The 20,906-nt window shown below is 32.8% G+C and overlaps 2 protein-coding genes and 1 long non-coding RNA gene across 4 annotated transcripts; 1 reads left to right on the forward strand and 2 right to left on the reverse strand.

Moving 5' to 3' along the window:
- Window positions 1-829: 829 nt before the first annotated feature.
- Window positions 830-5,809, reverse strand: LOC144563884 (putative histone acetyltransferase HAC-like 1). Its single transcript, XM_078313350.1, has 6 exons — window positions 5,798-5,809; window positions 2,627-2,769; window positions 2,215-2,527; window positions 1,953-2,092; window positions 1,712-1,790; window positions 830-1,545 (listed from the first exon to the last, which is right to left on the reverse strand). Exons 1-6 carry the CDS (start codon window positions 5,807-5,809, stop codon window positions 1,321-1,323), a joined length of 912 nt encoding a protein of 303 aa, XP_078169476.1. The 3' UTR covers window positions 830-1,320.
- Window positions 5,810-7,295: 1,486 nt separating this feature from the next.
- Window positions 7,296-7,721, reverse strand: LOC144564043 (uncharacterized). Its single transcript, XR_013514540.1, has 3 exons — window positions 7,640-7,721; window positions 7,462-7,533; window positions 7,296-7,370 (listed from the first exon to the last, which is right to left on the reverse strand). It is a non-coding gene; the product is annotated as an uncharacterized LOC144564043 (long non-coding RNA).
- A 6,793-nt stretch (window positions 7,722-14,514) lies between these two features.
- LOC144564153 (protein LOW PHOTOSYNTHETIC EFFICIENCY 1, chloroplastic-like) lies at window positions 14,515-17,709 on the forward strand. 2 transcript variants are annotated; one of them, XM_078313691.1, is made up of 3 exons: window positions 14,515-14,678; window positions 14,949-17,026; window positions 17,444-17,709. In XM_078313691.1, exon 2 carries the CDS (start codon window positions 14,974-14,976, stop codon window positions 16,975-16,977), a length of 2,004 nt encoding a protein of 667 aa, XP_078169817.1. In that variant the 5' UTR covers window positions 14,515-14,678; window positions 14,949-14,973; the 3' UTR covers window positions 16,978-17,026; window positions 17,444-17,709. The 2 variants fall into 2 exon arrangements, with proteins under 2 accessions (XP_078169817.1, XP_078169816.1); XM_078313690.1 differs by lacking the exon at window positions 17,444-17,709 and having other exon boundaries at window positions 14,516-14,678; window positions 14,949-17,135.
- Window positions 17,710-20,906: the final 3,197 nt, after the last annotated feature.

Genomic DNA, 20,906 nt, shown 5'->3' on the forward strand with positions numbered 1-20,906 from the left:
CAAAGAGTCTTTGTTCACTTTCTTTCCAAATCAACAAAACTCATTTTTGTTAAATTCAAAATTGACACGAAAAAGGCCGAATCAAGCCACAACTAGAATAGAATTGCGGTAGGGTAGGCAATGAACCGAAATAGAGATAGACAATTATCTAATTTTATACGGATTTATATGTAATTATCAAAATTCAGAGTAGACGGATGCCTACCCGTGGTCCATGCTGCCTCTGCCATTGGTGTGTATATAACTTTCCACAAGTTTAATTTTTGATATTTTACGTTGATTAATTTTTTGGGTAAATGTTTTTCTGGGCAAGCTGGCATTAGGAAACAAAGAAATTTACTGACTTTCAGAGGCCAAAGCATCACTCCAGAAATACTGGCAGAAAGGGTAAAACAGGAAGGTTTGCTTTGGCTCAGGTACTGCTGAAATGTACCAAAGTGCAGTGAAGTGTGGCTTAGTCATATTGGTGTAATAGATATATAGTTGGTACTTGTTATAACTGCTGGGATAAATTGCAATTAATACCAAAAAGAACATGTTGACTGCATCTTTTTGTTGCTTACAAGTTATTCTTCCAGAGTATTGCGCACGAACCAAATTCTCTTTGAGTTGTGTCTCCGCATGGAACAAACACTGATAGTATACTATTCTCAACGAATTCTCATGCTGTCAAAACTTCTTAAAGTGGGACCAACTTACCTCATACTTGGAAGGATCTGGGTTGATTGAGGGTAGGCATTCAATTCAATTGAGATCAAGCATCATCTCCAAGCTCTCTAATTGTGTCACGTCCCTGACACAGCGAAGCACAAGAACATGTGAATTGAAAAAAAGAACAAACAATCGACTCCAATTTCTATTACTCAAATCTCATAGATACAAAAATGGGGATAAAGGCAAGTTTAGGGGAAACACCAAAATTACACAATAATAGTCTATATGACTCCACAGATACATCCTATATTTATAGCCGATTCTACAGACTCGAGAAATACAAGAATTAATTGAGTATATCTCTCTAATTAATCACAGCATGCCACTTGTCGTCCAAATCAGCAACAGATCATCGTATACAGCTGAGCTGGCTTAACAGATTGAGGTCTCTCCGCGTCTTTCTCGTCTCCAGTCCGTACCTCACGAGTCGTCTCCAATAATGACGATGTGGGTCCCTTCTCTAGTGATTCAGACAAGTAACGGTCACGGGATTCATTTGATCTGCGGACCACTCTGTCAGCGGAACTCATTTCAATTAGAATCCTGACTGTGACCCATTCCACCTGCCCCCGCTGCCCAGTTCTTCTTTCTTCTCCTGCATGGCGCTCAGACGGGCCTAAATCGACCCGTTCGCCTTTTCCCCATGCCAAGGTCATTGCAGTGAAGATGGTACAACACCATCATCGACGAGTGTTTTGCACGTCGAAGAGTGTCGTACTGATAGTGGTTGCCCTGACATAGTGACAGAAATGCTTGTCGTGTATCAAAGAACTCACTCTCAAGGATATCATCCTTGTCCTTTGTGTCATTCGGAATGCCGGTTATCTCCATCTGAAAGAAACATCATGTAATCAGGATTTATAAGTTGCAACTAATTTTCATTATTATGTTATCATGTGCAAAATGCTAAAATAAGAGCACAATATAAGAAGTATGATAAATAATACTATCAAGATAAAGCTCTACTGGAAGAAAGTCCAAGAAAGAGAAAACTTACAGGTCTGAAAGTGTGTTTCTCCCTGCTATGGGTCGGATGCCTCTCCCTGTCCTCACGCAGTTGCTCCGCTTTATGACAGCTATCATGCAGAGAGAGAAGATTATTCATACAAGACAGCAGATGAATAAATGCAAAAGTCAACCAGAAGGATGAAATTGTCATTTTGGATAATGGTCAGTATCGGGATGTTTTTTTTATACAGAAAATTTTCATGAATAATGCTGCCAATTATCATGCTCACCTCTCACATAGGTTGAAATATCGGCAACTATTGCACACCCAGCGTGTACCAGACACCATAAGTACGCAACAGTGGTTGCAGGGATGCTGGAGATGAACTAGGATCAAGTCTTCCCTGTTGGGATGCAATATTTTGCCCAGCTGCACAAGGAAAAACAAGCCGTGTAAACATGAACCACCTTCTCATCACTCAGATTAGATTCTGGCAGACAATAAAAAGCACATTATCCTTATTTAGGTTTAAAAAAAAAAAACTACAGTACCATCTTCATTAGCATGGTATCCTCGGAGACATGGCTGCTGGAATTGGCGTGTTCACTAGCCTTGAGGGGACTCTTAGTGATTAGACCTTCCCCGGCCTTTTCCTTTTGCAGCTTATGGTCATTCTTCTTTTGGTGCAGTTGGGTAATCATGTCTTCTGCAACTCCTGGCCAATAGTCGCCATCAAAATAAGGCAGACGGGCTGCTGTCACCTTTGCTCTGGATTCCCCCTGATTTCTGAAGAAGTGGTCATACAGATTTGTCAGGTCAACGACTATGTTCTCTTTTATGCCCTTCTTCAGCATAGACAAGTACCTTCAAAACATAGACATGGGTAAACATTATAGTAAATATGTTTAGTAACATGTATAATGAATGGAATCTTTGACTTGAACTTGCAGGGATAACACACACCATTCACGCAATTTGTCAGACTTAGGGGTCTTTTGAATCTCAGGATGGCAATATAAGATGTAATCTTCACCCTTGAGAGGGGGACAGGCCCATATATAGCAGCTTGTGAATCCACGTCTTTTGCAATATTCAAGGTACCCAAGCTGAAAATATTATATGAACCAGTTATTATGTATATCAAAACAACTAGCTGGGATAAATTGCAATTAATTTCTTTCCTCCATATAACTTTTACATTAAAAACCTCTGGTGTTCATTGTTCGGATTAGTAAGAAGTCTCTCTATCATCTCTTTCTTCCAGATTTTCACAAGATGAATACTGTAAAAATACAAGATGGATACTGTAAAATTATAAGATAAATACTGTAAAATTAACAAATCAATACTCCATATCGCATTTCTATCATCTTTTTCCTCCAGATTTCCACAAGATGAATACTGTAAAATGACAAGATGAATACTGTAAAATTAACGGGGCAATACTATAAAATTAACAGATCAATACTCCATATCGCCTCTCTATCATCTATTTCTTCCAGATTTCTACAAGATGAATACTGTAAAATGACAAGATGAATACTGTAAATTAACAAGGCAATACTGTAAAATTAACATATTAATACTCCATATCGCCTCTCTATCATCTATTTCCTCCAGATTTTCACAAGATGAATACTGTAAAATGACAAGATGAATACTGTAAAATTAACGGGACAATACAGTAAAATTAACAGATCAATACTCCATATCGTCTCTCTATCATCTATTTCCTCCAGATTTCATTTGAAATGCTAGATCTGTTACTGCATACAACGAAAATAATAAATTCAACAGAAATAACTTACTAGATTTGAATTTTGTCGTGCTCTTCAACAAAAACAACTTCTATTCGATCGCGCTCCACGATTAAAGGTTCCATTGCGATCATGTATAAAAAACGAGATCGAGTCAGTAATCTCAATTAAAATCGACATTGCAAAGGAAAAATGAATCAGAGAAGGTAAATACAAAAAAACAACAATTACGATTTCATTGCCGTCGCGGTCGATCCAGATTATTCTTCCGATCCGATCCGATCCGATCATCTCTTTTTTAGACTGATCAAGTAATGCAAGAAAATAATAACAAATTCGATAAATAAAGATAAGGAGAGATCGAAATGAGAGATGAGAAGGAGATCAGAACTTTGATTTGTTTTGTTTGAGAAAGACAGAAAGATAAAAGGAGATCGGAACTTTGATTTGTTTTGTTTTGTGCTAAAAAAGAGATGAGAAAGAGAGAAGGAGAGATCGGAATGAGAGATCTAGATAGGGCACCAATCAATAGTAGCACACCTAGGCGAGGAAGAAAGCATTTCAGGTTCTGGGTGAGTAAGGTCGAAGCCTAGACACAAGAATAGTAAGCATCTTCCATCAGCTTGGACAAGGCAATTGGCAGAAATTTCCCACGCACAATGATGGACCACCCGCTTTGCACTCTTCGTGAGATTCTGAATGTTTGAAAGCAGCAAGCGGTCTTTGAATGCCAGAGTTCAAACTCGCCTTCTCCAGATTTGACGAACAATCATGTCTAAGCCGTTACGGGCTTAGAGAATCTTGAGGGAATCAATATGAATCCAGTTGGTTGGGGTCAGAGGTGAAGAGAGAAAGAGAGATCGGAAGTTTTTGAGGGATCGGGTGTTTAAATAGCAAGACGAGATGGGGACCGACAGTTAGAATGAGAGTTGATAAGGTTGTGGACAGATGGTGGACAAAACTCATTGGACAGAAACTTTTTCTCTTATTTTTCATGCTCTGAAAGGAATCAAGGTCGTTCCGATTCATATCGGACATCTGGAGTCATTGGATCAGCTTTAAGATTTGTGCAGATAATTTTTATTAAAGTTTGTCCCATGAATCTAAATCGAGCACGCGAATTTTAAAGTGAATGTGTTGTGAGCGGAAGAAGAGAGAAAATTATAATTTATAAGCAAAAAAATTTAGAAGGGGCATAAAACACTAGTCTATAGATGCAATCTTAAAATTTTGTTTCTTAATAAATTTTAAAGAATCGAAACAAAAATTGGTTCTTTTAGATAACAAACCATCTACTGTCAAAAAAAATTTAAAGTTAAAAAAATGATCATTTCTGTACTCCGTATTATTTTTATATAATTTGTAAAAATAAAAAATTCTGCTACACAAACTTTATTTTTAAAATTAGAAAAAAAAATGCTTTTGAGCAGTGTTTTCAAATGTAGCAGCATATGCATATGCAGTTTGATATCGCGCTCAGAATGTCATGTAGTTTCATATATACGGATTTAAATAATCGTATATACAATTATACATTACGCATAATATTTCATGCGGATGCAATAATATTTCATGCGGTCTAGAAAAAAAAATTGAGTTGGAGGAGACTAAAACCCCTTGATCTAAAATTGATTTATTAAATTGTATATTGTACCAATAATTTATTAAAACCACAAACAAATATGCTATATGTTCTTAAATTGATTTATTAAATTACATATTGTACCAATAATTTATTAAATTGCATATAGATATATATTTTTATTAACAATATAACACCATGACATAATTAGTGACTAATATATTAATAATATAATAGATATTTTGTAACCAACAAGATAAGTATAAAAAATATCCGTATCCGAGACTATTCGTATCCGAAAAATTATAACGGATACGGTAAGACCACTATCCGATCCGTATCCGACCGTTTATTGAGCTCCATCTCCATTTCGATGATAATAGAAACTAATTCCATCTAAATTTCTTAACCACTCCATTAGTAAAATTAGTTTTAATTTCTTCGCTTGTTTTTCAAACCAATGAATTAAAGAGAAAGTCTTGTTAAAATTATCTTAATTTCCTAACACTTGCATTAATATAAACATTGAACTTAAGTACCTATATTAGTCATGTCACAAGCTAACAGTCTAACATAACACAAAGATTACTATAGCAAAACATTGTTTTAAATTTTTATTTATAAGAGGCTATGAGCAGATCCACAGACCACAGTGAACTGTAAATTATGGTCTGGTTTTGCTGCTTCATACGCCAGAGCAGATCCACAGTGAACTGTAAATTAATGCCTCGTTTTGCTTCTTCATACGCCAGAGCACGTAGCTCTTCAGAGATTACTTCATATACGGTTTGGTACCTGACCTGGCATAACATATGTATTTTAGAATTAAGAATCCGAATTATATCTATATTCGTATTCGTATCCAAAAAATATTCTATCCGTATCCGTATCCGTTTAATATCCGATCTGTATCTGTATCCGATTAATATCCGATCCGTATCCTTATCCGAATAAAAAATACAGATACAAATATGGTTTTAGCACTATCCAATCCATATCCGATCCGTTTGCATCTCTACTCCGTGACATAAGACTAGGGGTGAAAACGGAGCAAATAATGCTAATACCATATCCGCATCTGTCGGATGATGAGCAGATACGAATACGGATATGGATAGCAAACGGATATCAAAATTCAAAATCAAATCCGTCTTAAATGGATACGGAACGGATAGTTCACGGATACAGATTTGAATATGGATATAAAACGAATAATAGTCAGATAATTGAGTTATATGAAACTTAAGACATATTACTTAACAAAATTCAAATATTACAATTTGTATGTTCCTGATTTGTACTAAGCAAAATCAAATGGTACTCGAGAAAAATTGCGCTGGTGTAATCAGAAGAGAAATATGAGAGGCCTTTCTGAGGTCTTCTTATTACAATACTAGTATTAATTATACCAGTGCGTTGCAACGGAAATATATTATAAGAATTCAAAAATCAATTTTGCGACGGGATAAACTTCAATTTTCTGTTCCAATGAATTCACCAATATTAACGTCAAAAATATCATCAAAATTTATGTTAATATCTTTTGACCCCAAAAGACTTGTTGTCATCTTTTTTTTATTTTTAATGTCAACCGCAGGAGTGGCTACAATTGAAATTTTTGATAAAATTGTTAAGCAAAAGCCGAACGCAATTTTATTAGTTGACTTACTTAGCTACAATCACCTATTTAAGAAATTATGATTTAGATAGAAATTTGACCACCCTTTAACAAATCTGAAGTAATATATTGTTTGGAATTTTGATATAGTCCCGTTAACATGACAAGGCCAATCAAAAGAATTAAACCACATAAGAACAGTTATTAAAGAGATGTGCTTTTATTTACAATAAGGAAAAATAAATATGGCTCCACATGCAAACAGGGAAGGAGTCACATGTGGAATTTAGTAATATTAGGTACCTTTGCAAGATAGCATGAAACAGTGCGATGAAATGTGTAAAATTGAATTTAGAAAAACCTCTCTAGCATCCAAGAATAGATAAGTGTGATCTGACAAGTTCTCTTCAACAAACTTTAGAGCTGCAATAATCTCTGCAAGAACAGCATCAGGTGTATCTTTAAATATTAAAAATATTGTATTTTTATATAAAAAAACACTCCCAGAAGCAAGTAAGAATTTCTTAATAAGCAAGAAAAAATATTCAGGGATTCCATTTTATTTGAGAAAAAGTGAACATTATATTTGTAACTAAAATAAGAAAGAAGGTTGAAATTTCAATAACTAAATGGTTTTGAATTTAAACACAATACTAACCTCATAACTTGTATGTCATCACTGAAGCCAGTGTGAGTTGAGCAATATCTTGAAAGAAGGTTGAACGCATTATGGTTTGCAAAATCTTCAAACTAGACAGAAATTTGAACCAAAGTATGTATGCTTCATAAAATACAAAAGTTTATTAGTTACAAAATCATTGATGCACAATTGTTTCCATACCTAAATGAGAACTTTTTTGCATATTTTTTTCTTGACAGCTGTCATGAACTCATGAAAAAAATCTTTGTAGTCCTGATACACAACACGAATAAAAAACGATTTAAGAACGGATTTCAAGAAAAAAAATCGACTTAAATGCTAGTGAAAATTAACAAATAGAGACATGGAATAAGAGAACCTAGCTAACTACTCTTCTTTGCTATAATCCAATATAAAACTCATCCTTAAGCAACTCTTCATTATTTGTCCCCACATCTATATATTGTAATAGGTAAGCCATCACCATGATATGATCCAACAATAAGCCATCCTAATTTTCTAATTTAATATAATTTAATTTTTCTATTTTTTATACCTCTCTTTAAGACTATTATAATTCTGGCAACAGTACAAATCCTCAGTTGTATCAGTAGAAACAAAATTCAAAATATATTCTCGATTTTTTACAACAATATGTATGCAATATGTATAGAAAAAAAAATAAAGAGAAATAAGGAAATAAATAAAAAAATCGATTTCTATTGTGATCCATATAGAAACAAAGAAAAGGAAAAAAAAGTGGAGTCTGCTCAATTGAAAAGGGAGAAATAAGGACAGAGAGAAATATATTGTTAAATTTTGGAGTCTGCTCAATTTTAATTGTAACATATCACGTGGCAGAACGTGTAGCGAGTATGTTTTTAACTAAATTTAGACTTTTATATATAAAATGGATGCATTTAATCAAAAAAAGACAGAATATATGATTGGAAGACTAATATTAAATCTAAAATTTCATCTTTCAATCGTAGCCGTTGACAAATTGGATACCCAACGTGCTTAATAATGAAATGGAGATATATCATATATGTTACGCAATATATTCTTAGAGGATATGTGAGGCCTTTTAGAAGATTTTTGCATAAAGCCCATTTATTTGGCCCACTATATAAATATAAATATAGTTCTAAGTCCGGATGTTCACCTGTTATACAGATCTGGTCCGATCAAAACGAATATATGGAGCCCTTTATATATATCAAACCTTAAATATATCATATTAAAATTTTGAAATTAATTTTAGCGATAATTAGCATCCCGATTATCTAGACAAATTTAATATACTAGAAAGAACAAATGAAATTTTCTTCCATTGAATCAAATTTGCACAAGGTTTAAGTTTGTTAATTTACTCTGAAATCTCATTGTCCAAAAATATATATGACTCAGATAAATATAATTACTAAAGTTTATTTTTTTATGAAAAAAAAAGATAAATATAATTCTTGTGTGAGAAGTTTTTCCTTAGTATCATATACAACCAAATATCGTAAACATGCCATTCATATACTTTAGAAAATACTTATAATAAGAATCAAGTGAAACATGCATGAATCATGATAATTCATGCAAAACTCCTTTTCTTATTAAACTAGTAAGTGCTGGCCACGCGTTGCCGTGGGAATAAAAAATATGTTTTAATCACTTATTTTAAATGTGATTAATTTAAAGATTAATTGCATAATTATGTATTAGTGATTGATCCTAAAAAGAGAAAATGTTTTTGTCCACTATCTGTCCACAGCCTTATCCACTTTCCGTTTAACTGATTTTAACGGACTCTACCTTCCTTTTATAAATCAGATCTCTTTCTCCCAATCCTTCGCCTCTCTCTACTTTTTTTTCTTTAGGAGCTTCTCTCTCTCGTTTTTTTTTTGAAAATTTGGCAGATCTCGTTTTTTTGAAAATTTGGCAGAAGCTGCTAAAATGCTTCTCTCTCTCTCTCTCTTCTCTTCTGCTCCGGCAGCGACGACCGCGACGACAGCAACGGTAGCGACGGCAATGACGGTAGTGAGGAAAGACGTTTCAACACTGCCGTGAGGAATTCAAGCGAGGAGATCGATCGGGCGATGGGGAAGTGTAGAAGAGGCAACTAGAAAACGAAGAGAATGGAGCGATACAAAATCCTATCCGCTGCTTTACAGTTCGCACTATTCTCCCTCCTCCATCTGAGAAAAGGTTCCCATTCCAATTATTTCAGTTGTTTTTGGCCTTCGATTCTAGTGATCTGGCTTTTGACAAGGTAAATGCTTTTAGATCTGAGATCAAATTTTGTCATTTATTGGATATATGAAGTAATTTTACAAGATACATCAGTGAATTGATTTGAATGATTTTGATCGTTTGATTTTGCAGTTGGATTTGCATGGCTTTGATATGTTATTTATGTAGGATAGAGTTGTCAATTTCATTTATTAGATATACTATTTTACAGGATTGTTTTTTGTCATCTTCATAGAACACATTAATTAACATTATTGGATATATGAAGTAATTTTACAGGATACACCAGTGAATTGATTTGAATGATTTTGATCATTTGATTTTGCAGTTAGATTTGCATGGCTTTGATATGTTATTTCTGTAGGATACAGTTGTCAATTTTATTTATTAGATATACTATTTTACATGATTATTTTTTGTCATCTTCATAGAACACATTAATTAACATTATTGGATATATGAAGTAATTTTACAGGATACACCAGTGAATTGATTTGAATGATTTTGATCGTTTGATTTTGCAGTTGGATTTGCATGGCTTTGATATGTTATTTCTGTAGGATATAATTGTCAATTTCATTTATTAGATATCCAATTTGTTTCATTATTTATTTTATTTTTATGCAGGATGATATCTCAAAAGAACGTGTGGTTCTTGTGATGAGGCTTCTTACTCATCCCAACAATGAATATAGGAGGTTTTTAATGTAGAAGTTATTTTTCCATAATTTTTTTTATGCTATTCTGAATGTTGAATGATATAATTAGGTTTGCTATTTTGTGGTGAATATTATTGTTTGTGTTGAAAAGATGCTGTGTGTGTGGTGAATATTATAGTTTTGTTGAACAAATGATGGATGTATGTTTAGATTTAAAAATTTTATAGTATACATGGAATTGAGTTATAGTTTAGATTTACAAATTTTACAATATTGATTGTTTGTAGGTTGTATGTTTTGTTATAGTTTTTTACATTATTCAAATTTTACAATATACATGGTATTATTTTATGGTTTATATTTTGAAATTTTACAGTATACAAGATTCAATTGAAAATTTGCACTATTATTTGAAAATTTTACAGTATATAAGATTCAATTTTACAGTATACAAGATTCAATTGAAAATTTTACTGTATACAATATTCAATTTTACAGTATACAAGATTCAATTTTACAGTATACAAGATTTAATTTTATAGTATGCAAGATTCAATTGAAAATTTTACTGTATTCAAGATTCAATTTTACAGTATACAAGAGTCAATTTTACAGTATACAAGATTCAATCCAGTGTGGACGCTAATAACTAACTCTAACTGCCAATAACCGCTAATAACCGCTAATAACTAACTCTAACTGCCAATAACTTCCTATAACTGTAATTTCCGAAAGTACAGTTTGAAAGTACATTTATTTTGTCCTGTTGTGCAAGTTGCAATCTTTTTCTAACTATCATGGGACCACTTTAAATAGTTGCTGGATGTTTTGTGATTAACTGATATATTTTATGTGATATATTGTATAATTATACAGTATGTAGAAGTAATTTTACAGTATTCGCGCAAGTCAAAGCTGTGGACAAATGGTGGACAAAAGACTGTGGACAATTAGACGCTTCCGAAAAATAATTGGTTGTACTTTCATCATCTGAATAAAAATTTTTTTGTGTTGCACATATTAAGGGACGGCTATCTTTTCGTTAAAAGAAAAAGAAAAATGATTTTGCTCTTTTCGGACTTAACGAGGATTCACATCATGCAACTTGTAAATTCCATTTAACATGATTTGAAGGAATTTTAACCCATCATGCGAGAGTTGAATTCGATTAAGAAGAGAATTAAAATTTTCTAACAAAACTTTACAATTTTACCCAGCTTCTTTTTTCTTGCGCGCAGAATTTTGAAACCCGATGAAAAAGAGGATTATAACGGTCTTTTATGTAAATTTGTTGTTCAGTCCACTAGTGTAAAAACTGGAATAAGGATCGGCCTATTTGGATCGGTTATATGAGCCAACCGATCCTAAAAGGTATTTGAATCGGTTTTCTTAAAAAAAATGATCTTAAAAACTATTCAGATTGGATTTTATTGTCAACCGACCCTGATTTATGAACTATCAGGATCGGTTTTTTGTTAGAACCGATCCTGATACTATCAGGATCAGTTATTCTAAATAACCGATCTTAATAATTCAACTATTAGGGTCAGTTGTTTATAAAACCCGATCCTAATAGCAGTGTTCTAAATAGCGCGCTATAGCGGCGCTATAGCGTTTTTGGAGACCAAACGCTATGCTATGGCATTAAAACACGCTATTTGCGCTACAGACGCTATAGCGGTAATAGCGGTCCGCTATAGCGTATAGCGTGTAGCGCAAATAGCGCGCGCTATGCAACATTTGCTGTTTTTTTTTTCAATTTATATGAGCTTTAAAATAAATAAATGATGAAGATATTGTTTAATTTTGATGAATATTACATTATATCAAATTCAGGTCCGCTATAATAATTTTTTCATTTTGCTCTTGGTTTTTTTTTAACTGATGATAAATCAAATAAATAATTGCTAAAATATGAAAATTTTAGGGACTAACAAGAATTTCTTCAAGGATCATCTGTTTATTTTACTAGAAGTATGATTTTTTTTTTCTTTTCAATTTCTAGGTAATTTTGAAATTTAAATATAAAAAAGATAAATTATGTTATGATGTTGAAGATATTTTAAATAGAAAAAGATCGATAGTTTATGATAAGTATTACTATAGATATTTTGAGTCGCAATTTGGACTTTGTATTGGTTCAATATGAATATTATAATTTTTTAATCAATTTGATATTATTTATTGTTCTATGAGACTAAATAATGTTGATATTTAGTACAAATATATAATATAATTTTTATAAAAATAAAAAACGCTATTTGGGATAGCTTTCGCTATAGCTTTTTCTGGAGGCTCCCCGCTATGACGCGATAAACGCTATTTAGAACCTTGCCTGATAGTATCAGGATCGGTTCTAACAAAAAACCGATCCTGATAATTGAAATATCTCAAATAAATCTTATATATTATTTTTATCTCAAATAAATCTTATTAATTGAAATATATCAGAAAATAGCATCTGGATCGGGTCTATACATAATAACCGATCCAGATAACTTAAATACATCTAACAAATTAAAATATATCAGAAAATAGCATCTGGATCGATTCTGTACATAATAACCGATCCAGATAACTATCTGGATCGGTTCTCTGTTACAAACCGATCCAGATACCTTTTTTCCTTTCAATTATTATTTATAAAATTATAAAAGTAAATTACAAACATAACCATTAGAATAAATAACCTTATAATTATATAATAAATTATTTCATAAAATATACCTTCAAATTTTTATACATAATCGTGATATATTATATTAGAAATTAACTTACATATAATTAACAAAACCAGATTAATAATTTTCCAATTAAATGAAAAACTATCTGGATCGGTTTTATTGCTAAAAACCGATCCTGATATTATCTGGATCGGTTTTCTTGCTAAAAACCGATCCTGATAGTATCTGAATCGGTTTTCTTGCTAAAAACCGATCCTGATACTTTTTTTTTCAACTTTGAAAAAAAATAGTATTAGGATCGGTTATTTATTAACAACCGATTCTAATAGTATCAGGATCGGTTTTTTATAAACAACCGATCCTAATACTTTTTTTTTTTTAAAAGTTGGTTCTGCAAAAAAAAAATTAGTATCAGGATCGGTTTTTTTATAAAAAAAACCGATCCTGATACTTTTTTTTTTTTTTGCAGAACCAACTTTGTGTGGTGCGCTGTATGTAGTCTAAAATGCTCTGTTCGGATTAAAAGCAAATTGGCACAGTGACAGCTTCAAAATTGAGATAGCAAATTTCATTTTATAATTAGTTTTTTTTCAATATTTTAAAATATTTATGTTTGTAATTTTAATATTGAGAAGTATATGTAATTAGGCATATATGGCTGTTGTATATGACATATGGTTCAATTAAAATTTTTTTTTGATGAAAATTAATGTAATTTATATTATTAAAATTTATGTGATAATATAATTAATTATTTGACATTGATATTTCATTTTGAAGTCATTTTGACTATTGAATTTTTTTATACAATCATGCATGATGCATCAATGACTTGTGCCATATAATAATATACATAGGACTTGAACCCTTGTTGTGTGGGGTTGTGAAGGAACGAATACGAACATTAGCATTTGGTCGATCGGAACCGTTAAAATGAAAGAATGTCATATTAATTTCACCATTATAAAATTTGATACAATTCGGGATTCGTGTACTAGTTCATCAAAGCAAAACAATATAGCAACATCGTACGGCCGTAAATAATTTACGTTGGATCAAAACTTACAGTTGTCGGGCCTTCGGCACTTTTACGTTATTAATGTTCCATGTTATATCTTGATCATTTTAAAAATTATTACATGCTTCAAGTTTATAAAATTAACATTTTATCCCTTATTAGAAAAAAAAAGCATGTGGTCACTGAAAGAGAAATGACAAGATTTCAAATTGGTCGGTTTGTAAAGGCAAATAATTCATTTTTTAATTAACCTATGATGTACACACATGTAGGTATAAATGTCACCGTGTATGTGTTAGAAGTAGAGAAATAAACTATTTGTTCTTATAAATTGGTCAATTAAAATGCTAAATATCTATCTTACATAGATTAATATAAAAGACAATAAATCAGATGAATTCTTGAAATCTACAAGGGTAAAAATACAATATTGGAAACTTTAGAAGGGGATATATGTAATTTCTAAGAGTGATGAGAAATAAATCTGCTGTGATTCTGAAGGGATCGCAGGACCCTGTCATTCCAAATCCATCCATTTATCTGTCTAAAGATTCGTGCATACAAAATAAGTGCTATAAAGATTTGTGTATTTCAAAAATTTAAAGGCTAGATTTGGAATCACAGCAGATTTATATGATATTGGAGTTGAGGGGCTAATCCACAATCTCCCTTCGGATCATCAATCCCATCCATTCTCCCCAAAAATTCAATAGAAAATAAAATCTAAAGAATCAGTGAGTCGCAAGCCATCAAACTAGAAGGAAGAATCGGCGCAACCTTGACGAACGGGGAGTCAGAGGAATCAGCCGTCTGGTAATTTTGTGTCATAAACTTCTAATTTTAAGTATGATCAGAAACTATTACATCTCATTTTTTTTTTTTTTTTGAAAAAAAAAGGCATTTGGTGTTACATCTCATGTAGTAGAATTGTAGAAGATAAGAACCAAAAATAACACTTATGTTTTTGGTTTTTGTTGTTATAATCAGTGAAGCTTCATTTTCTGTCCTGTTAAGATTTTTATACTGGATACTATTTAATCCATAACTTTACCAATCTAATTCTTCTGATTTTGTGTTCATCAGGAGTACACTGGATGCTATTTTAAACATGCAACCTGTTCTTGCTTGGTACCCAAATCAATCTGTTCTAGCCAAATCTTACCTCAATTCAGACAAGTTATGGGTATTTTCGTTTGAGAAGATAAGGAGAAAAGGGTGTATTAGCTGTTCCAGTTACATTTCATTTCCTGGTTCTAGGTTTGCTCCCAATTTTTCCCCGTTGAAGACCGATGTAAAAAATAAAGTTGCTTTTTACTCCACCAGATGCTTTAATGGAGTTTTGGGTTTGGATCAAACTTGTGAGAAAGTAGAGGTCGAATATGAAGAAATTCCGAATGCTGTCCAAAATGGAAGAATCGATGTACGTGCTCTCACATTGACCTTGCACAATGCAAAAACAGCAGATGACATGGCAGAATTGCTCAAGGATTATCCTTATTTGCCTCTTCAAGTTTATAACTGTATAATTCGAAGGTTAGGCTTCGCTCAGAGATTAGATGCTGCCTTTGCTGTTGTCGAATGGTTGAAGAAAAATAGAACCCTTAATGAGTTGATCTACAACAGTTTGCTGAGTGCTGTGAAAATAAGCAAGAGATTTTACAAGGGTAGTGAGGTAATTGATGATATGAGGTCACAAGGGTTTGAACCAAATATAGTCACATATAACACACTAATGTCGATTTACATTGAAGTAGGGAAAACCAAAGAGATCTTTAATTTATTCTCACAAATTGAGGCTTCTGGTCTATCTCCTTCTTTAGCAACCTATCGTGTGATTTTATCAGCCTACAAGGAAATGGAGGATGCGTATGGTGCACTAGCACTTTTTATCAAATTAAGAGAAAAGTACCAGATGGGACAAATGCAATTGCAAAGAGATTCTTTTGAGGAAGATTTGGAGAGGGAGTTTGTCAAGATTGAAAATTCAATGGTCAGGATCTGTCTATCAGTGATGCGCAAATGGCTTCTCAAGGAAGAAAACAATACAGCTGAGGTATTGAGATTTCTCAGTTGCATGGACAAGGCAGATGTAAAATTAGACCAGTATTTCCTCGGCCGACTTGTCTGGGTTTGCACTCGGAAGGAACACTACATGTTGGTTGAAGAATTATATAAGAGATCGAGAGAGCCTGGTCTTGAAGGTGATCTCAGTGTATCAGTTTGTAACCGTATTATTTGGTTTATGGGTAAGGCAAAGAAATGGTGGGCTGCACTTGAGGTGTTTGAGGAAATGCTTGAGAGAGGCCCAATGCCAAATAACTTTTCTTTTGAGCTTGTTGTTTCGAATTTCATAGTTCTACTGATGGCCGCAAAACAAAGGGGGATTTATAGATGGCCCCTCAAGCTGCTTGACAAAATGGGTGAGAGGGACTTGACACCTAGCAATAAACAATGGAATACAATGCTCATTGCATGTTCCAAGGTCTATGAAACCGAGGCTGCTGTTGAGATATTTAAACTAATGGTACAGAAAGGAGAGAAGCCAAGTGTGCTAACGTATGGGCTGTTGCTAAGTTCACTTGAGAAGGGGGCACTATATGACGAGGCGGTACGTGTGTGGGACCAAATGCAAAAGGCTGGTGTAAAACCAAATGTGTATGCATACACCATCATGGCCTCAATGTATGCTCGAAAAGGAAATCATGATATGGTTGACTTGGTGCTTCAAGAGATGGCGGCAGCAAGAATTGAGCCGACTGTTGTCACATTTAATGCGATAATTTCCGGATGTGCAAAAGGCCAAATGGGAGCGGCTGCATTCGAGTGGTTTCACAAAATGGAAGGGAGAAATGTGAAGCCAAATGAGGTTAGTTATGAGAAGGTGATTGTGGCTCTTGCACATGACGGTAAGCCGAAACTCGCACACCAGATGTATGAAAAGGCATGCAAAGAGGGTTTTGTGCTGAAACAAAGGGCGCATGATGCAGTTTTCAAGGCAGGTCGGGTTGGTGGGGTCAGTGTTCATATGGATGATTTGGGGTCGTATCCTGTTGAGGGAAGAAAATCTACCCAACAATCTAATCAATCTGATTTTTGTTATAGTTCTGCATGAACTAATTTTCTGCTCGTGTTCAGACTTGAGAAATGAGATGCGGAGCTTTGTAAGAAATGTTATTTCATTTAGTTTCTTACATTGATGCTTGTTTTGTGCGGTTCATTACTATGTAATCTTCAACAATTAGGGTTTAATTGATGCAAATTTGAGTTGAAGTGATTCTCAGACTCTCAGTTGACCAATTGAGGCACTATAAGGTATGATATTAGTGTGGTATTGTTCTGTTCCCACAATATTGTCAATAAAATCAGATTCACCTATTAGGCCTAAGTAGATTTTATATTAGACTTAAAATTTAGAGGCCTAATTTATTAATTACGTCTAATTAGATTGGCCTAATTAATTCGCATGTGATGGAATAACTGAGATTTAATTCCTTAGTTATTCCATAGTTTAGGCCTCAAGCAAACACCAATGATTCAGGTATTCTGCTAACTATTTTCCTTTGAATGTCTAATTTCAGAAAATGGGTAGGAATAAGACCTGGAGTGACATTCTGAGCTACTAGCTGCTACCAAGATTCTAGAAAAAAAAAGGGCATTCTGAGCTGCTTCTGTTTTATGTTTCAATAATTAAGCTGGAATTAGAAATGAAATTTTACATTGCTTGGTCTCGCCTTTTCTGTTTAATTTTGTAATCCCTCAATTGGGTCGAAACTACAAGTTGATGAAGAGGCTAAAATATATCTATAAATTAAAAATTAGCAGTCCTTTGTATTTTATAATTTTGTATAAATATTTAAATAAGAGTGAGGTTATGGTAATATGTATGTTATGAATTGGCTCATGCTATACATTAATATTTCTATTTGTAATATTTAAACTGTCGATCTAAACAGTTAAATATAATCTATGTAAATTAATATTTATATATTTGAGAATATTTTTACTATTTTTTTAAATAAATAAAAAGCTACTACTTTCGGGGACAGTAGAGAATTTTTTAATCAAGTAATTTTTTACTTATCCAAATAAATATTGTAAAAGATATAAGATTTGATTTCTAAATATATTATTATATGAAGATCATATTAAGTAGTTCAAATTGATTATATGAATTTTACAAACAAAAATATAAGTTCATAAGTTATAGCACGAACCGCACTGTAATATGTTACAACACAGCCTGTTCAAGAGAATTAGTTTTGGAGTAAATGCACCAATCTCTTATAAAAAAAAAAAATTATATTACATAAGAAAATTATACTACAACGGCCTGTCTTAAGAGAATAATATGGACTGCCAACATTCTTTCAAATTGCTTACAAATTGCTGCAATCAAACTATTTATCACAACACCCAACTATTTGTGGCTAATAATTAAGCTCTCTTTCATAATTTGCCATCTCTCTCCGAGATATAGGGTAAATATTTTAACAGATCAACTATGGCTGCCTACAGTGCACAGACTATAGAATCAAAATGTGATTCGTGTACTGCATGAAGCGAAATATGCTCTGTTAATATATCTCCTCCAAGATATCCTATCACCGATCGCCTATGTGAGGACTGAGGTAGACTTCTACACGTGTCATCGAGTGACGGCCACGTGGGCCTCACTAGTAAGTGGTAACGGATAACCCAAAATTTAGTGGGACAGATTCGGAAGCTCATCATTTTATAATTTTATTTGCATCGAAACGGCCACAACGGATATATACGTGCGATTTTGGAGTTTGGAGACATTAAAATTAGCAGCTTGTGCAGCTGTGCGTGTCAACTGTTCATGCATGCATGCATATGCTCGTACCGAGTATAGATAGGCCAGTAGGAATTAGAGTACCTATTTAAGAATTGTACCCAAAAAAATAAAAAATCGAATTTTAAATGATTTTTTATGCTTCCGTATTGTCTTTATTCTAAATAAAGATTAATTGATTCTTGATTCTTTGTATATAGCACTGAAAAAAGTAAAATTGCAGTGTATTTCTTCCTTGTTAGATATTAAGAGTAGGGTTACAATGTCTCGTTGTATTTGTGTATCAATCATGTCTAAATTTTTTATTTTTGTTTCTAAAGTTCAATTACTTTGATTCGAATAGTTCAACATGATTTTCATATTAAAATGTGTTTGGAGATCAATTTTCTTTTATTTTTTTACTATTTTTTTAAATATGTACAAAATCACTATATGAATTAAAATTATGAATTTTATGGAAATTTGATAGAAACTTTCAAATTTCCAAAAGTAAAATTATGAATTACTAATCTTTTAACAAAACAAAAAAACTAATATTTTGCATCATTAAAAAACTTTAGATTCACATATTTTATAGTTCTACTCTAGCTATTTGATATTTGCACAATGATTTGACATGTCATCAAAGTTTTGAACTTCTCAAAATTTGAGTTTATTATTTTAACTTATTCAGATATCAAAATGTAGAAATAATTGACTTTTAAAATTTAAAGTGAAACAATTAATTATGGGATTGGACTTCAAATTTTAATGGCTCTAGTTTTCATTGTACAACTATAGAGGATTTATGGAATTTAGATGCACCAATACCCCTTAGAATTGGTAAGAGGTGTTGTTCTTTGATAGGTATGGTTAGAGGGAAATAATATTATCTTCAAAGGCTCTAATCTTGTACCAAGTAAAGTATTAGAGACTAAATAGTATCTTTGACTTCTTTTCAATGTAAGTCCAAATGTTTAAGTCTTTTTTTTTTCAAATTGGCTCTCATTCTCCATTCTAATGTTAAGGAGCTACAAGAGCATGTATAACAGAGAAGGGAGAGGGAGAAAGGGAGGCCCCTCTGGAGGTCGGCTGCTCCTAGCCATGGCAGAGGAAGAGGAGTTCATGGAGGATAACCTGGAAGTTAATTACTAGGGACCTTTTTGGGGATGGGAACACCAATCCAGATCTAAAATGTGTGTGGAACAGGCTCAAGTGAAGAAAAATCAGAAAATTGGAGCTTATTTAGATTTCTTGTAGTTTTTCATGTGGTCTATGTTTTGTTGAAGTTTATGCTACTATCTTGCATGTTTTGATGTTTTGTATTTGTTTTTACATAAGCTATATTTTGAGTATGTGTAGCTGCAGGGTTAGAAATATTTAGTTTTTAAAAATTTAATTAGAAGGGCTATTTTGTAAGAAGTAAGAACATGTAAGCTGCACTTGTACTATACTGTGTTTTGGGTACCATCTAGATACCTGTTTCATAGTTGAATAAATTTCACCATTATTCAGAAAATAGGAGGGAGGATGGAGGAGGGGGGGAAACATTGGCCAATTTTATTTTCTACACAAGTAAAATGAATATTGTAGAGATGGAAACATTGGCCAATTTTATTTTCATATTATAGGAGGCCTATATAAATATTCCATAGATAAAATCTTGGTCCAGGTATACATTGGTCAATTTTGAAGTCGTCCAGTAAGATATACATCGATTTAAAGTTTGGAATTTGGAAATGCTCCTATATTTTATTCCACGTGTCACTCCCAAGGTTAATTAAATGATATTCTTTTTCCGATATTTGGAAATGCCCCGTTTTGCGGCCCGAATGCCTGATCCTTGGAAAACCGTTATCGGAGAAAAAGAAAATAAAAAAAAGAGAGAATCAGCTTTGATCTTCTACGGCAACAACCATGTGGTATTCTATGGGGCTGCTACAATAAGATGACATCAAATGCGTTTTGTGGATATTTTGTTTCGATTTTCAGTTATTTTCCCTTAGAAAACAAATTAACGGTCAATATCAGGGGAAAGCTTTTATTTGGTAGTTAAAAATTTGAATTCTAATTATCCAACTCAACAGCATTTGAATTTTAAAATCGAGCATTCTATATGTTTAATTTAAACGTCAAAAGGTTGACTATTAAATGCCCAAAAGTTAATAATTATATCTTTTGTTATCTTACTATATTTTTAATAAAAGAAAAATTGTCGTTTTTAAGTAGCCCATACTCTTCAAAAATTA

The sequence above is a fragment of the Carex rostrata genome, chromosome 13, assembly GCF_964058835.1.
Source record: "Carex rostrata chromosome 13, lpCarRost1.2, whole genome shotgun sequence".
NCBI lineage: Eukaryota > Viridiplantae > Streptophyta > Magnoliopsida > Poales > Cyperaceae > Carex > Carex rostrata.

What these genes read in the sequence shown, in the direction of transcription:
- LOC144563884 (XM_078313350.1), bottom strand. An exon ending in ATACCATGCTAATGAAGATG is followed by an intron (nt 2,093 to 2,214) that starts GTACTGTAGTTT and finishes TTCCTTGTGCAG; the next exon opens with CTGGGCAAAATATTGCATCC. An exon ending in AGAAACACACTTTCAGACCT is followed by an intron (nt 1,546 to 1,711) that starts GTAAGTTTTCTC and finishes TGTTTCTTTCAG; the next exon opens with ATGGAGATAACCGGCATTCC.
- LOC144564153 (XM_078313691.1), top strand. Translation starts at nt 14,974, where the DNA reads ATGCAACCTGTTCTTGCTTGGTACCCAAATCAATCTGTTCTAGCCAAA.